General features: G+C 49.1%; 1 protein-coding gene across 4 annotated transcripts in view; it reads right to left on the minus strand.

Annotated features, from left to right (window-relative positions):
• Positions 1-17,878, minus strand: part of ANKRD27 (ankyrin repeat domain 27) — a 52,726-nt gene that overhangs the window by 23,821 nt on the left and 11,027 nt on the right. For 3 of the 4 annotated variants that reach the window (XM_047834406.1, XM_047834405.1, XM_047834407.1), the window contains exons 2-12: positions 17,593-17,724; positions 11,184-11,294; positions 9,185-9,341; positions 8,063-8,217; positions 7,560-7,619; positions 7,417-7,470; positions 7,248-7,313; positions 7,083-7,159; positions 6,290-6,411; positions 4,574-4,652; positions 3,945-4,077 (exon numbers count right to left, since the gene is read on the minus strand). In XM_047834406.1, coding sequence (XP_047690362.1) covers positions 3,945-4,077; positions 4,574-4,652; positions 6,290-6,411; positions 7,083-7,159; positions 7,248-7,313; positions 7,417-7,470; positions 7,560-7,619; positions 8,063-8,217; positions 9,185-9,341; positions 11,184-11,294; positions 17,593-17,694 — 1,116 coding nt within the window. In that variant the 5' untranslated portion in view covers positions 17,695-17,724. Of the gene's footprint in view, positions 1-3,944; positions 4,078-4,573; positions 4,653-6,289; positions 6,412-7,082; positions 7,160-7,247; positions 7,314-7,416; positions 7,471-7,559; positions 7,620-8,062; positions 8,218-9,184; positions 9,342-11,183; positions 11,295-12,630; positions 12,731-17,592; positions 17,725-17,878 lie in introns of those variants that run through there. The other variant, XM_047834408.1, reaches the window with a different exon arrangement.

Genomic DNA, 17,878 nt, shown 5'->3' on the forward strand with positions numbered 1-17,878 from the left:
TAACGCCTGCCTAGCCCTGTCCCCTGCCACTTTATCTGGGCATACAGACGAGAAACCCATTTGACAGGCTGTTCTGCGCTTCCCAGTGTCAACCAGCAGGAGAGAGAGGGGTCTTGCCTTTCTAACATACTTCGGAAAATAGCAGACAATATGGCCACTGTTCCCAAATCCTATAACATACCGGGGTCCACCCCAAATAATAAACTCAGGTCTTCGTATTGCAGGTAATATCTACCTAGCTACAAAAACCTAAAACTGCATCCTTACTTTATGAAATAATCCCTAGCAAGACACTTCAATGCTCACCGGAGCACCTGCAAATTGACTAATGACAAATTAACTTCCTCAGAAGTTTCAGTGGGAAGTAAAGGGAGATGTCTTCCCCAGCCAGTTGCCGCTAGAAGAACTCCCCAAACCCTGACAAAATTATGGGAGAAGGCCCTTGATGGCCCTACAAGTTCTGACTTTAGAGATCCAGCTGAAGACAGAGCCAACAGCACCTCAAGGGATGGCCCATTTCTGGGGTCCTCTGTCAGACAGGGTGGGTCCCTCACACCAGCTGCCCTGAAAGGGTTAACCCGGCAAACACACACCAACCCCTCAGGGTGAGAGCCATTTTGCTCCCACCTACCATCGGCGATATAAGGCTCTAACAACCTGTTTTTATTCAGTGATTAATAGGCCACGCAGCTTAATGTCAGAGAAATGTCAAAGACATTGTTGCTCAGGTAAATCTGGGGTCCCTTCCTCGACTCTGGGTAACTACATGAATGGCAGTGATGAAGAGGGGCAAGCCCTGAGGTCCTGAATCTTCAAGGAGAAATGAGCTACCAGAAGAGACCACATATCAGCTCAGATCTATTTGGGAAAGGGGTAAATACTATTTATTAGAAGCTCAATAAAGAGACAAAGACCAGAAGCCCACAGAGCTGGAACAGAGTGCTCCCCGTTTTCTGGTCTACACAGGTTAAACTAGAGTCATCTCAGTAATGCTCATTTGCAAGAAGCTAGTCTTTATTTACGAGACTTTTAAGTCTTTATGCTTAAAGAACATATATAAGGTCACCTCAAGTACAATGATATCTTGGGGGGTAAACTTTCTGTGAAACAACATCGTGTTATATAAAGAAGGAATAGTAAAACATAATTTGATTTACTAATACTTAGTCCTTAATGCTTTTCAGAAACCTCACCCGCCGTGTGCAGATACACTTAAGCTCCTTCCCCAGGAAAGGACACCAACACAGGGCAGTGGCCTCCCACATTCCAAGATGGAACTGCACTGCTGACAAGAATCCAGTCAGCAGCTAAGGCCGAGGCAACGCCACCGGGAGAATCTCAGTGCCGGCATCACGAAAGACAAGGAAGCCACACTACCTGCTCTGTCAATAAAGGTAAGGATCTCTCAGGCCTGACCCACTCAAGACCCAAGGGACTGGCTTCACGGCCAGCTGTAAGGATGATGCACACCTTGTCCCGACATCTGACAGGACCAACCACCCCCCACCCAGGAAGGCAGGACCAGGACCAGGGTCAGACACCCCGGACAAGAGGGGCACACTGGGCTGTGTCCCTACCTTGCCCACCCAAACTAATGGCCTTCCTTGGGGCCATCCATGCGGGATGCACCAGAGGACCAGGAAACAGAGATGCCCGGATGCAGGGGTGTTGGAAGAGCAAGTTAAGGGCACCAGGATCATCTTCTGCTTCACAAAGGCACTTTCAAATACCCTATTTGTTTCTCGTAAACTCCCAGCAAGAGGTCAAACATACAGCATCGTCTTCAGTGTAGACAAGAAATGGACATAAACTTAGAGAGACAGCCTTGCCCAGGGCTAACACAAGTTATCAGGCTCAAGCCAACACCAGCACAAGAAGGGCCACCCCTCAACATGCCCCCCAGTCCAGGGGCACCAGGCTGGCTCTGTCGGTGGAGCATGCGACTCTGGATCTCGGGGTTGTGAGTTCAAGCCCTGTGTTGGGTGTAGAGATTACTTAAGAATAAAATCTTAAATAAATAAAAATCAAACAAACAAACAAACAAAAACCTCTCCCGATCCCAGTTGGGACACTGTATGAAGTCAAAGTGGATGTGGGAAGCTGACTGCTGCTCTGTGGTCAGCCACCTCCTTACGCTCTGGTCAAAGGCTTCAAGTGCTGCGCTTCCTGCCTACATACCACAGAAAGTAAGCAATCAGGGTGGCCATGGTGCAGGATGGGGACGGCAAGGGGGAAGCTGCACCCTCAGGAGGCGAGTACCTCCCTCCAGGTGACCAGGAGCACCTCTGACCCCGCAAGGGATGTCAGGCAATTCCTACCATCAGCCTACGTGCCAACAAGAGGAGCATAATCTCAAATTTTCCTTAAAAATATAATTGCATAGGCACAGAAAAAAGATACGTACCAAAAGGTTAGTAAGTCATCTCCAGCTAGTGAGTTTATGAGAGGTATTTATTCTCTTCACTGCAACTTTATACAGCTGGCCTGGCCCTTGAACAACACAGGTTCGAAGTGTATGGGTCCACTTACATGGCGACAGACACAGCACAGTACTCTAAATGTGTTTTCTCGGCCTTGTGTTTTTCTTAATAATGCTTTCCTCTTCTCCAGCTTACTTTAAGGATACGGTATAGAATATGTACAACATACAAAATATGTCTTTTTTTTTTTTAGGGTGTTTTTTTCTCCTTTTTTTTTTTTTTTTAAGGTTTTTAGTTAATTATTTATTTATTTTTGAGAGAAAGAGAGAGAGAGAGAGAGAGAGAGAGAGCGAGCGAGCGAGCGCACAAGCAGGGAGGGGCAGAGAGAATGGGAGACACAGAATCCGAAGCAGGCTCCAGGCTCCGAGCTGTCAGCACAGAGCTGGATGCGGGGCTTGAACTTGTGAACCCTGAGATCATGACCTGAGCCGAAGTCGGACTCTTAACTGACTGAGCCACCCAGGTGTCCCTCAAATATGTCTTAATTGACCATTTACATTATTGGTAAGGCTTCTGGTCAACAGTAGACTACTCGTAGTTAAGTTTTTGAGGAGTCGTAAGTTAGACACCAATTTCCAACCACGCGGGGGGTCAGCAACTCTAATCCCTGCGTTGTTCAAGGGTCAACTGTATATTGCAAATATTGTTTGTAAGCAAGTATTGGTTTTCTCACCAGAAAAAAATACGACCACTGTTTTGGGGAAAAACAGTGTAAAATGCCATATATGATATAAATTATGTGAAGTATACACGGATGGGAGGACAGGAAAACACATACACATGTTAACAATGAACGAAGTCAGGGGAACTGTTTTTACCCAAGTGCGCCTGTCTGGGCAGGCCTATGGGTATTTTCCAGATATATTAACTTATCATTACTTTGGGAGATTCTGACATCAGCAGAAAATTAAGATCAAGGGAGTGTTCAATCCTCAGGACTCCTCGTGTGTAATACAGGAATCTCTTCACTTTACCAATTTCAACTTTGTGATTTCTGGGGGTATGGTCACATTTTGCTGGCTGGTGAAAACAGGTCAGCAATGCAACCCTGGTTTAAGATTCTCATATTTCACGTAGAAATATAATCACTTCCCCTAAGCAAAGCTCGCCAAGAAAATAATAAGACCACTGAGTCCTAAAATTGCATTTATTAATAACCTCATCTCTTGCCTACATACCCAAACTCATGGTTTCTAGCTTCCCCCTCCTGCCTATGCTTTTGAGGATGGTGACGATTCACGAAGCAGGATTTTAACCACGTGAATCCCGGTCGTAATCTGCCACTTTCACAACCAATTTTAGCACTTCAGTCTGCTAGGCGACTGTCAAGTCTCACAGCCCTTAGACAACAGAGGCCTCATTCTTGGGGGACATTTAAGAATCCCCTTCCTCACCCCCAACCTCAGAACCCTATCAAACATGCCCTGACACCCACAAAGAAAGGCCAGGCAGGAGGGATCTTACAGGCGGCTTAACGGAGAGGCTTCCTTGCCGAATATATTCGATCGCAGCCTCAATGGAGGTCAGGCAGTATCCCAATTCATCTTTTGCTGAGCTGCTAAATCTGAAGTTTTTGATATAACTCAGGTTTGCCATCCTATCAAAAGGAAGAAAACAGTTTCATTGTTGTATATCCCATTCACACCTCTCCACAAACAGTGCAGTCACTCAAGCTGGCGTGAGTGACTGAAGTCCGTTAGCTCCGGGGACCTATGACTGCTACCCCCTTAACCTCTAGCGCGTGTGCAATTAGGAAAATAAGAAAAACCACCTGGTCCTTTCCTGGAGTATGCTAGTTTTGAAAAAGCTGATTACTGTAAAGCGAACCAGGGGTTCCCATCGGAAGAGGATGGGCTTTGGAGTCGGAACTGAAGCCAGCTTCCTGTTCCATCACTGACTAGCTGTGTCTTCCAGAACAAGAAACATAAGCTCTGTGGGCCTCAGTTTCCCCATCTGGAAGTGGAATGATAGCCACCCCCCAGAACGGGTGTAGGGCAGGCACAGCAACGGACTCACAAGGGGCGCTCAATCTCCTGCAGTTAGACTAAAACCATTTTGCCATTTTCAAAACGTATTTCAACAGAAAATATTACCAATTAGGGATCTCCGTTTTCACAAGCAAATATAACAGGACCGATAGCAGATCATCAGCACACATGGTCTCCAAGTTAACTGCAGGAAGGAAACACATGTTCGAAGCCAGCATGAGATTCAAACAGACCAACAAGCATATCAACTCCCCACCATCATCCAGCCCACAAAACCACAATCCAGTACGGCTACGCCTCAGGGAGCGGCTCAACTCTATGATTTTCTTTACAGTGTCCTAAATAGACGTCACATTTGAGGGGAATGCCTAGCATTCTCAGAACACGCGCAAAAGAAGGGGGTTCCCAGCAGACTACCCCTCGCCACCTTCCAGGACGGTTAGAGTCAGTGAAGGTGGGCAGAGGTGTGCCCAGAGCCACCTCGAAAAGCCTCTTCCCTCCTGAGATCATTTCCGTTTTATGTACTGCAGATCCTAATGCTCACACTTAGCCCGTTTCCATTTTTTCCACTTCGAAACTTTAAGGACTCCATTCACTAATCATTCTAAAAACTCGAATAGCGCAAAAGAGCAGTCTGTGACTGTCTCTCCCATCCCTGCCAGGCAGTCTTCTTCCCCCAGACGCTACTGCTGTGGCTTCCCACCTGCCTCTCCAGAGACAGTCTAGGAACTCGCCGTCGTGCACATACAGCCGCCTCCTTTTTCTGGAATGCTGTCAGAAGTGCACCATATACACTCCCATTTATTTCACTCGAAGTGCTTTGAAAAGCATCCCCTATCTGGGCACACAGATATGACTCCCCTTTCCTTTTTTCGTCTTAGCTTATTTTGCTTTACTTTTTATAATGGAAAATGTTAAGCATACACAAAATTAGGAAGAGCGGTCTAATGAACAGTCGAACCCCCATGTACCCATCACCAGCTTGGCTCATTTTTCTTTAAGATTAAAGGTGTTTAATTTTAGCCAAGGAATGTTATCAACCAAACATTGTCAGACTGGAACACAACTGCAGAAGGGGCCAGTGGACAATTCGGCACTGGACCAAACGAATACCGCCCCCCCCCCCCCCCCCCCCGGCCCCAGTGCTGTGACAGGTTCAAGAGAACACACAATAGGAAGTTTAAAGTCAATCATACACGCTCCGGCACCCAGGCAAGTTCAGACTCGAGCAGACAGTGTCATTCACTTCGCAAAGTCAGGTTCTCAAAGGACCTACGCAGCTTGGATTCTGATTTATGTATCAGCTGCATGATGTCCATGCAGGTGTGGGGCAGCCTGGCTCATTTTTGAGGCCGCTGCTTCTCTGCCACCATTTTCTTGCCCGAATCATACCTCACCTACCTCTTCACCCCCATTACGAGGCACCCACGCATCAGAGCAGACTCCAGGGGGCTCAGGCTGGAACAGTCTGCTGCACGTGAGCCCATCTGTATGATCCTTTAAGATAACACTGCTCCGGGGTGCCGGGTGGCTCAGTCAGTTAAGTGGCTGACTTCGGCTCAGGTCATGATCTCATGGTTCGTGGGTTCAAGCCCTGCATCGGGCCCTGTGCGGACAGCTCAGAGCCTGGAGCCTGCTTTGGATTCTGTGTCTCCCTCTCTCTCTGCCCCTCCCCAGCGCATTCTCTCTCCACCCCCCCCCCCTCAAAAAATGAATAAACATTAAAATAAACTTAAAAACAAATAAGAGAACACTGCTCCTTGACAGATCTGCATGTGGATGTATCTACGCCCCGGCCGGCCCCCTGCCCCAAGCACAAACCTCTCTGGCTGGGAGACTGTGTAATTAGCTGTACCACCTTCCGCAAACAAACCAGCTTCTGCTGCGGAGAGGTGCATTTGTTCAGCTGAGCCAGCTCTCTCTTTGCACGAGGTATGTTGAAGCTGTGAAAAAATTTGGAAAGTGACAACTTAAGACCACAGCGTAAGGGCCCTTCTTCCCTGGCCTATTACACTGCTTCCCACAAACTGTAAGTAACGGAAAACACACACAGAAACTCAGAAGCAATCTGACTCAGGTCAGTGGCAAAACTCAACACCTCTGAATGTCCCACTCAGTATGCAAAATGATATTATAGCTGCACCAGAAAATTAGGGGGGAAAAAAAAGAGTCCTCAGCCCTAGAGTGAAATAGCTCCAAGGGGTTAAAACAGTTTAAACATAACCACTTTAGATAGTTTTGTATCTTAATGGAACGGAAATTAACTCAAAAGCCAGTGCCTCTCTGACAGGCCTCCCTCAGACAGGCAGGTGAGGAGAGACGCCCACACACAGGACCCACCTGGGCGAGCGGTGGGCCTGCCAAGAGACCAGCTGTGCCAAATCCCGCCCTGGAGCTCCCAACCAGCTGGCATGACAGGTGCAGGAGGGTGACAGCCACAAAACACTCATCTGCCAACCTCGGCCCTTTATCTCTGGTCACAAATACCCCGCACTGCTCCTCAGTATGGATTAAGTCAAACCAGCGTGCGGCCCCTGCCACTGAGAGCCCTGCTTCCAGAAGAAGCGGCCCCCCGCCGCTGAGGACGCCGAGATCCTGCAGCTCATACCCTTACCTGCACTCAGGTTTCACACCAATATCCTTCTGCTGAAGATCCTGAAGGCTTCTTGTGATTTTGTTAAAGGCAGCATCCTAACAACAGATTTTTAACGAGGCTTCAGATTTCTTAAAAAGTTTCGAAGGCGGCTTCCAACCGGGATGACGGCGATTTAGAACCTACCTCGCTTGCCTCCATGGTCCCCACATATTTAAAGATCAGGTCATAAATATCGTGCTGGACGTACATCTGTGGAATCAACGAACAGACCCCCGTTTGGGGTGTGCAGAGGTGACAAGGAGCGCCCCCTGGCACCGCTGCCTTCTCGCCCCTCGCCGCCCTGACCTCTTACCTCCACCGCCTGCTTCAGCAGGTTCATCTGGGCCTCCTGCTTGGCAAGCATTTTCTGCGGAACAAGAAGGTACCACCGTTAAAGGGCTTAGATCGGCATGTGGGCAAACCGTAGTTCTCTCTCTCAGAGATCCTGCTGCTTACCAGGTGAGAGTCCCTCAGAAGCTGCTGGAGGCATTTGGTGTAGAGAGCATTCACCGAGTCCTGTGCAACACAGAGAAACCGGTCACTCTCACAGTCCGAGGCCACGACACAAAACCCAGAACGTGTAATGTGTCCCGGAGTGAGAACATCTCGCAAGATGCATTTCCTGTATTGAAGTCCTAATACAAGCTTATCAAATAAATTATGTGATTTTTTTTCAATTTTTTTTTTTTTTTTTTTTTTTTTTTAGCTGTATATGCATGAAGGGCAGGAGAAAATTTCCTCTGGGGTTAACATAGGTGATAATAATATTCATCTTTATATTTGTCATGTTCAAGCGTTCTCCGGTGGCTTGTACTACTTTCAGAGTTAGAGAGAAACATTTAAACAAAACTTCCAACAGCGGAGGCAGCAAAGTTTCAGAGTGAACTGAGAGGGATCCCCGTGCTCTTGAACTGGCCTGAAACAGAGCATGTCTGGCAAAGCAAGACGCAGCTACTGACTATGTGATGACGCAGGCTCTTTCTTTCACATTCCCGGAATGTTCGCTGGAAAGAGGCAATGCTCCTATCAAATCTCTCCGCGTGTCTTCCCAAAAACTCTCTCACATCTTCGATGGTTTTCAGGGAAAAGGGATCTGAAGATGTTGAAGGCTCTTCTGAAAAAGAAGCAGAGGGTCAGAATGGCTGAAGCCTTCACAGTTTCCTAATGGGGCAAGTACCACATCCTTTGCCCTGCTTCCCCAGGATCTGGAGCCCCATCTCCCAGAGGAGGATAGGAATTATTTCAAGATTCTACCCAAGAGCAGCCCAGTTACAGGACAGCTCAGGGTCCAGAGAGCCCGGTCCTCTTGAAGCCCTTTCCTTGGACAAAACAATTTGGGACCATGGGCATGACCCATGAGGCTCTTGGTGAGGAAGCCCTGACTCCTAACAATAAAGGCCTCAGAGCACATCTGGCACACTGTTATCTCGATTTCCTGGAACAACTGAAGAATTATTATTTATTAAAAATAATTAGCTCTCTTGGGGTGCCTGGGTGGCTCAGTCGGTTGAGCGACCGACTTTGGCTCAGGTCATGATCTCATGGTCCGTGAGTTCAAGCCCCACGTCAGGCTCTGTGCTGACAGCTCGGAGCCTGGAGCCTGCTTCGGATTCTGTGTCTCCCTCTCTCTCTGCCCCTCCCCCACTCATGCTCTTTTTCTCTCTCAGAAATAAATAAACATTCAAAAAAAAATTTTTTTTGAATGACTCTCAGAGAGGCACAATAGTGAAGCTGGAGGGCAATAACAGTAAAGAGCAGCTCTAAAGCTGAGGCCCAGTCCAAGCCAGGACTCCCGTTCTGCACAACTCCAGGGGGCGACATTCACACAGAGATCTACATCAATATTGCCTCCCGGAGTTGGGTAACGTCCAACCTGTGCAACCATACATGGCAGACCCAAGCCACATTGTCTTGGCTCTGGATGACTTTTTGATTAAGTCCTGGGGGAGTTACTATAACGTTATGCAGGTTTCCAGTGGGCTCTTGAATAGTTTATAGGATGTTAATAACAGCTTTGTCAGGAGGAAGCTCAAGAAACACAATTCTCCAAATCAGGAGAAAGGGGTTTTCTCCCAGAATACCTGAACTCTCTCTCTTTTCCAAAGGGTGGGCTATACACAGTATGCTGAAACTTTCTTCTTTCTCATTGTAGAAAGTTTCTTCAAAGAGAATGGGCACTGAGAGAAGACAGGCGAAGCCGGCTCCTAATTTGATCCTGTTTCCTTGTATAAAGACATCCTGGAACAAGAAAGGCGTCCCTGCACCCACAGCCGGTGGTGCCCGTCCATCCGCTCTCAGCCTGGCCCCTACAGCGCACTTCTAACCTTCCCGCCTTCACTCCAGTGTGGGTTTGCAGTGGGGCGGGGTGGGGGGGGGGGTGGCACGCATGAATACTCTTCTGTTTTGCTTTTTGATACAAAACTGTTTTCTTTCCCCTTTGCTCACCCTGCAGCTGCGGCTCCTTAGTACTCTGATCCTTTTTAAATATTGTGGCAGAGAAACATGCTGCTCTCAGAGCAGAAGAAAACCTGTGCCTCTGGGAAAGGAGGAAGGAAGAAGGCTCTTCTAGAATGATCCAGCATGCATGCGGCAGTCCTGCCCACATTCACCACTCTGGCCGTGGCCGGGGTGCCCAGGCAGACAAGCCATAAGCCTGACTCCCATGTTCTCTGTGTGGATTTGGATTCCTCAAAGAGAACAAACTCACAGTGACCAGCAGGGCTAACAGGGCTGCTGACCCCGGGCTGGTGCACCGGTGACCCTGTGTCCCGTCCCTCCCCTCCCACCACAGGGCTGACGAGCCCTGGCTGCCGGGTCCGAGGGACCAAGCCACAGCACCAACACCAGTGCACCTGGACCCACGCCAGGCCTGGCGAGGAACGGACCTCCCCGTCTCAGAATCTTTCTATCTCAACCTAAAAAATAAGAAAATGCAGGGCATTTGGGTGGCTCAGTTGGTTCAGCATCCGACTCTTGATTTCGGCCCAGGTCGTGTCTCACGGTTGGTGGGGTCGAACCCCGCGTCCAGCTCTGCGCTGACAGGATGGAACCTGCTTAGGATCCCCTCTCCCCCTCTGCCTTTCAATCTCTCTCTCTCAAAATAAATAATGAATGAAAACATAGACCCCAAAGTTAAACATCAACAATGAGACAGACAACATGTCTCCGGTCACGATACACTGAGAAAGATGAAACACCCTTCCCACCATGAGGAAACCTCTGAGAACCCCATGCCGAGGAACAGTCTACAAAGCAAAACATAACTGTCAATGTCACGAAAGACAAAGACAGCCTGAGGACTGTTCCAAATCGAAGAAAACTAAAAAGACCAACAACTGAATGCATTGCATGATCCTGGATCTAAAAAGAAAAAAAAAAGTTTTTTCTATAAAAGGGAATAACTATTTGTATCATTAGCACAGTTTGTATGAGGACAGTATCCTATTGATGGTAAATATTGAACAGTATCCTATTATTAAATTTCTGGATTGTGATCACTCTGCTGTGATGATGCAGGAAATCCACGTTTTAGAATAAAGGGACGTGGTGTCTGTAACTCACACTTACTTTTTCTGAAAAAGGTTCCGAAAAAGTAATGATAGTGTGTGGGGGATGGGAGAGAGGGACAGACGAAACAAATGGGGCCAAAATGCTAACAGTTGAGCTGGCTGGGGGAAGAGTATATGAGAGTTCCTTGTACTTTACTGAAACTTCCTGTAGGTTTGAGATGATTTCAAAACCGTGTTTTTTAAAGATTTAAAATTCATCCCTGATGTCCAGTTTGTGGCCCGGAAACCAATGAGCTCTCAGGAGCACTTATCAGCAAGAGGCCCACGGGCTGAGGGAGAGATGCCCGCCCTCCCCACCCCACCCCCTCCCTGTCCCAGGCAGAGGTCTAGCCAGGCCCTGCTCATGACTAGTATCTCCTCCCACACCACGGGGCTGCTGCTGTGTGTGTGTGTCAGAGCCACCACTTAACACAGATGGGACAGGGTGAGAAGCAGGTCTCCCTGCCCTCCTCCCCCCCTCCCACCTCCCAAGCACTGAGTGACTCAGGGCGACCCAAAAAGAGATGAATACCTTTCCATTCAAGGTCTGAAAGTGTTCTTCCACTGGTACCAAAATATAGGACTCAAACTGACATGTAGACTGAACATTGCTTGACAAGCTTCCCTTGCAGGGCACCAGGACCTGGAAAAAATGAGGGTGAATGCTAAGAGATGGGCCACGTACAGCTTTGACAGGACGGGCTGCATCCAGCTGTGGGGACCTACTGGCTGACGGAGCCGAGTGACGGGAGTGATGAAGTCCTGGTGACAAAGCTGCGCTCCCCACCTGGGAAGAGGGGCAGGCGGTCACAGGCGCCCTGGGTCCTGCCCCACGGCCAGTGCCAGGCGCCCCACTGTATTCTCAGCAGGCTCAGGGATGGTTCCAGATGAAGACGGGGTAGTTTGGGAAAGTGAAACTAAGAAGGCACATGTAGTCCCACCACCTGAACGAGAAACCCTGCACCTCAAAGACAGCTTCCTTCCTGTCTTTTTTCCCTGCCTTTTTTTTTTTTTAAGCCTAGTCATGATCATAGTTTGTAATGTGAGCCGCAGAAACACAACTTCCTGTGTAGACTCTCACCGTCACCAAGGTGTCTTGGCGTGCCAGACTCTGTCTTTGGGGCAGGCTCAACATGAGACGTGAACTTTGGCCCGACCATGGCCACCGCGCCGGCTGGGCACCAACAAGCGAGTCTGCATGGCTCAGGGACTCTCTCAAACTCAAGTGTACCCAGAAGGAAGATGACGGCCTAGTCCCTCAGAGCCCCCTCTCCTAAAGCAACCCAGCACAAAGCAAACGGCTTCTGCACATATCCCCATCATACATACATGCTCAAGGAAACTGAGGCTCAAGGGAGCTGAGGAAACTGTCCAGGGTCACACAGCCAGTGAGTGGCGGTGCCATGACTCAAAGTCCTGCCACTTCCTGGAGCCAGTGCTGGGAGCTCAGCCCAGGGCTGGCTGGATGTCCCCCTGCAAAGACACCGTAAAACTCTGCAGCCGGCGAGAGCGGCTGTCATCAGGGGCTTCCTCAGGCAGGGTAGAAAGAGCAGCATGGCCTCGCCCCCCATGGGGGACACGCCAACTCCTCGCAGCAGAAAAAGGAGGCACTTGTTGACAAAAGAACACAGCCCTGTCGATGAAGTGGCTCACCCCTCCTAAAAAAAATCAAGACTGAATCAGATCAACGTCTAGATTTAACTACCAATCTCAGGAAACGCAGGAAACAGAGGACCACCGTCAACACCACCATGGGACTGCAACTGGCAAAAGTCAAAATGCAGGAAACTACAGGGTGAATGACCCAGGGGAATGAATCTCAAAGAAAGGAAGGAAAGGAAAGGAAAGGAAAGGGGAAGGAAGGAAAGAAAGAAGGAAGGAAGGAAGAGAAAGAAAACAAGAAAGGGGAAGATAAAACTAAAAAGACACACAAAGCTGTGGTGATGGTTTCAGAAGGCTACACAAATGTCAAAACTGACCGCATCTCACACACGCAGTATGTGTGGCTCTGCGTGCTCCAGTTTAGCTCAGCAGTGAGGAGAAAAGACAGACTTAAAGACTCCTCAATCCAACATAACTTGTGGACCTCCTCTGGATCCTGATCTGAACAAACCCACTGCAAAACAGACAAACAGACAAACAATTACGAGATGGTTTGGGAAATTTGACTAGATAGTTGACAACACTGAAGAATCATTAAGGAAATTTTTTAGCTGTGATAATGGCACTGTGGTCACATTTTTTAAGAGTCCTTATCATTTAAAAACACATCCCTAAATATCTGCAGACAAAACCACATGACAACCTGACACAATTTTTCTGGGATTTGCTTCAAAAGAATCCAGTAGCTGAGAGCGGAGGGCAGGAGGGAGCAGAAATGACATGTGACCAGCCACTGAACTGATCACTCCTGAAGCTGGGTGACAGATGCATGGGGCTCTTTATATTACTCTTTCTTCTCTTATCAAATGTTTGATATTAAGCTTAGTTGGTAGAGCATGTGACTTTTTTTTTAATGTTTGTTTTTTTTTTTAATTTTTTTTTTCAACGTTTATTAATTTTTGGGACAGAGAGAGACAGAGCATGAACGGGGGAGGGGCAGAGAGAGAGGGAGACACAGAATCGGAAACAGGCTCCAGGCTCTGAGCCATCAGCCCAGAGCCCGACGCGGGGCTCGAACTCACAGACCGCGAGATTGTGACCTGGCTGAAGTCGGACGCTTAACCGACTGCGCCACCCAGGCGCCCCTAATGTTTGTTATTTTTGACAGAGAGAGAGAGAGACAGAGCGTGAGTGGGGAAGGGGCAGAAAGAGGGAGCGTCAGAATCTGAAGCAGGCTCCAGGCTCTTAGCTGTCAGCAAGAACCCAACGCGGGGCTCGATCTCACAAACCACAAGATCATGACCTGAGCCACAGTCAGACGCTCAAACGACTGAGCCACCCAGGCACCCCATAGAGCATGTGACTCTTGATCTCAGGGTCATGAGTTTGAGCCCCACGTTGGGCACTGAGATTACTCAACAAAAGGTATTTTTAAAACATATAATTTTAAATTTTAATACAAGTAAAACTTAAAGAAAGAAAAGGGAGGCCATCAGATAGAAGCATGAATTGAGAAACAACCTCATGGTCGCAGGGAGCACAGAAAGAAGAGCCTGGGGACCTGAGAGCTGGCACAGGCAAGAGAACACCATGAACCAGGAGGGGGACTGTTTATCGCCCAAACTCAGGGAGGCCCAGAGATGGTCCCATGCCCGCTCCATGGATGAAGGAGTCCCACAGTCCCACGTGAGAGACCAGGAACTTCTGAGGTGCCTCGGAGAACCTCACCCCAACTGTGATTCCATTCTATTTACCTGTTTACGTGTGCCTTCTCTGCCTCCCTGATTTGAATAAAGCGCGACCGGCTCCTGCTGTACTGGATCCCCATTCCTGCTCACTGTTCGACAATACAGTAGGCACCCGATGAATGTTTGTTGAGTGAGCAGGGGTCCTCTAACATCAAGGGCCCCCCAGTTTCAGGTAGATGATGCTGCCCGGAGCATTTCATTACAGGCAGAAGGCAGGAGCCGGGCTCCCTGGCCGAGAAGGGGGTAAGGAAGCCAGCCCCTGGAGGGCAGAGACGAGGAGCAGTAGTGAAGCTGCCCACAGGACGCGGGGTCAAGTGCAAGTGTCTCGGGGGCCCTCCCAAGACAGAGCTTGAGACTTCTGGAGCAGACCTCATGGAGATTACAGTCTACATGGAGGCCACAAAGTTTAGAGTCTCTGAGTAGACCCTAGGTTGGGGACCTGCTTATTTCAAAGATTAACAATAAAAGTTTTTACTCTAGCCCCTTTATAAAGAATTTTTATACAACAGTAAATAAATAAAGGACAGTAGAATAAAAGCAAGAACCAGCATTAGCATGCTGCTACTCCTGGGTACGCTCCGGACTCTTCTCCAGGCCATGTTAGGCACTCCACGGGCGCCTAGGATGACCTCTGTCCTGACACTCATTCCTCTGAGCTACCAACGGCCTGCTTCTGGAATTCCCTGAAGGCGTGCCATGCTCCCCACCCACCTGTGTGATCCTGGAAACCCAGCACAGTGCTGGGCTGGCACGTAGTGGGTGCTCAATAAACGTTTGTTGGCTGGATCTACGCTAAACAAGAGCTGAGAACTGGAATACAGACCTCAGTGCCCTCAGCTGGCCTGTCTAGGTATTTTACTTGGAAGTCAGTTCTTTGGAACTCGGAAGACATGCTGACAGGTTCCCAGGCGGGCCCTCAAAAGCCTACGTACCCCATAATTAAAAGATTGCAAGGAGAGGAACAAATTTAATCTCCCTTTGAAATTTGTGTTTTTCCTGTAGGCAAATGGCCCCACCCCTAATCCACCTGGGAATCCTTGATACCCCACGGACAAGAGCCCCAGGGAAGCAGCGGGCCTGCCCAGCCCACTCTGAAGAATCCACAGTATATAATTAGCTGGGTGCTAATTAAATAGAAGCAGTGTGGGGGTGTCACAGGCCTCTGGGGTTGGAATCTGGGAAACACGGGGAGTAAGAGCTTCCTGTCCAGTCAGAGAGCAGGTGATGGCAGGAGGCGCCTGCCTGGATGCAGGCATCTGAATCATGGGAAGGTTTTGAAAGGAGTCAAACTCAAGGAGGGAGGGGGCGGGGGAGGGGGGCAGTCAGGTGCACCCTCAGCTGCCACACACGGTCACAGGAGGATGAGGCGGCCAACCAGCTGTGCTTTAGAAAGGAGTGTGAGGGGCAGGTAAACCTAGGTGGGGGGAACACATGTTCAAAAGTGATGATCACAGTTTTTTAGAGCCCAATAAACAGCTCTGATGCCCAGGGCTGATTCAGGGGCAGCCAAACTTGGCCCGATGGCCAAACCCCATGGGAAAAAATTCAGCTTTCACCCGCTGGGGCGGCAGGGACCCCTGAGCGGTGGCAGAAACAATTAAGTACTCTTCCAGGGGCTACTGGAATATTCTTTTTTCATTCCACCAACAGAGGTGGACAGAACACTACTATGGGTTAGCCCATCACACAGCTGAGAGGGGCAGGAGCGAGCCATCAAGATGGGACCGGGCTGAGGCAGACAGCGGCAGTTAGCTCCTTCCCGCTGTGACTTCTGCTGGCAAGCTGGCCTCACTGATTCTCTCCCATCTACTGAAGGCCAGAAAGTCAGTGCTGCGAAACGTGGGCCCCAGACAGCTGCTGCCGGACCCTGCAGATCTCAGGAGCGGCTGGAGTAAGGACCTGGGGGCCACCGGGAGCTCGGGATGACACAGTTTATGAAGAATCTCCCGTTCCTTGGGGTAGCCAGAAGGAAGGTGACCAAGATGCCGGAGTTCACATTCAGGATTTCCCTTTCGCTGAAGTGAGCTCGAGTGGGAGTCCACTGCTTGCAGCCGGAAAAGCATCTACCTGGGGACAGGAACCGTGCTACGTGCTGGCAACACAATCTGGCAAGACAGATGGGTCCCACAGGGTATTCACAGCATGGCATTCTTAAAGAGCAAGAGAAAGTTACACGTAGTAGGCTCTTACCTAGACAGTATTTTTTCAAATATAGGACAGAGATGGGGAGGACATACATCCCCTATTCGGTCAGTTAGCGTGACTTTTTGTCCTGTACTTCTTCCCTGTGACATGAACCACAGCTGTAATTAGTACGTATTTGCCATCTCCCCCACTAGAATTTAAGCTCCATAAGGGTAAAGACGGCGAAAACATATTCCTATATAATCCTATTTATTGTTGAACCCTCAGCATTAAACATGGTACCTTGCTCAGAGTAGCATTTAATAACTGCCGTGAAATGAACAGAGGATAGTGTCTCTGGTGAACTTTAGAAGCTCCTTATTTTCTTCTTGGAAACAGCTATAGTCTTCAGTTGCTTTTGTGTGTGTGTGTGTGTGTGTGTGTGTGTGTGCGTGCGCACACACGAACATACATATATAGACACACACACATGTATACGTTATACATAATGAACTTTGTGACTTCTTCAAACCGAAGTAAAGTAACTCTGGGACAAATCTATGAATCACAAAGTGGACCCTAAAACCGGGGAGGAACTTGGGGAAAGCAGGCTGCGGTGGCCGCGGGACAGAAAGGGGAAGGTGAAAGTCACCTCCCATTTCCCAGACAAGGCAGCCAACAATGAACGTGCAGTGAACCCGAGTAAGCTGCCTTCTCCTCCAGCTCAACTCCTTGGCCGCAAAGCAGGAACCCGGTCTGAGAAGAGGGCAACACACACGGAGAAGCACAAAGGCAAGAAAACGAGCAGGCAGCAGCCCGAAGGCACCGAGCACTCTGTGTGGCGCAAGGCCGTGTACACAAGAGGCGGCCGTCACCACCCAAGCACTGGAAAGGTCTGCGCTGCGGGGCCTGCCTCCCTGCAGGCAGCAGGTGCCCCAGCGACAAACCGTGGTTTCTCTTATGCGCTTCCCTCCTCCTGCAATCTGGATGCCTCGATTATTCCACCAGGTCCTCCCCTTTAGGAAATGCCTCCCACAGGAACGTACGAATGCGTTTATAGCTCCCTTATTCCATGCAAGTGAGCACACACCTCACAGACAAGGAGCCTGAGGCCCTGAGGGAAATATGACGTCTGCCCCCAGAGGCCCTCATGGTCAACATGGAGACAAGAGAAACAGAGGTGAATATCATGAGATCAACGTCATCAGGGGCTGTCAATAATGTCATCAGAGAAAGGATTACACCCGAGGCTGGTGCAACACCAGGAGGCTTCCTGGAGGAGGCAGCTCGTGGTGGTCCCTCTCTATTGGTTCACATACTGAGCGTGGCCAGGGGCTTGTTATACTGAGCAAGTTTGTAACTGACTCCCTCTATGCTTAACCAAATTCGACAGTATGTCTGGCCTCGTCGGCACTGCCTGGTCCACGCCTAATGGAGAAGGATGACCCTCAGGCTTGAGGCACTTACAATGCCATGGATTTGGGCCACCTTGTTGCATAAGTCAGGACGCCACTTCTGAAGAGCCAGATAGAAAGGATTTTTCAGGAGATCTTCGTCATATAGAGCCATATGGACTTCAGATGGGGCAGAGACCGTCTCCTGGGACAAGGAAGGAAAAAGCAGTTAATGACCACTTTCAGATTTATATAACACAGAAAAGTCCTGTTCTGGCAACTTCTAAAAAGCATCTCTGACATGTATTATTCTACTCTACAGACTTAACACCCCATCAGGAAATATCAAAGATAACCCA

The sequence above is a fragment of the Prionailurus viverrinus genome, chromosome E2 (genome assembly GCF_022837055.1).
Source record: "Prionailurus viverrinus isolate Anna chromosome E2, UM_Priviv_1.0, whole genome shotgun sequence".
In the NCBI taxonomy this organism is placed as follows: Eukaryota; Metazoa; Chordata; class Mammalia; order Carnivora; family Felidae; genus Prionailurus; species Prionailurus viverrinus.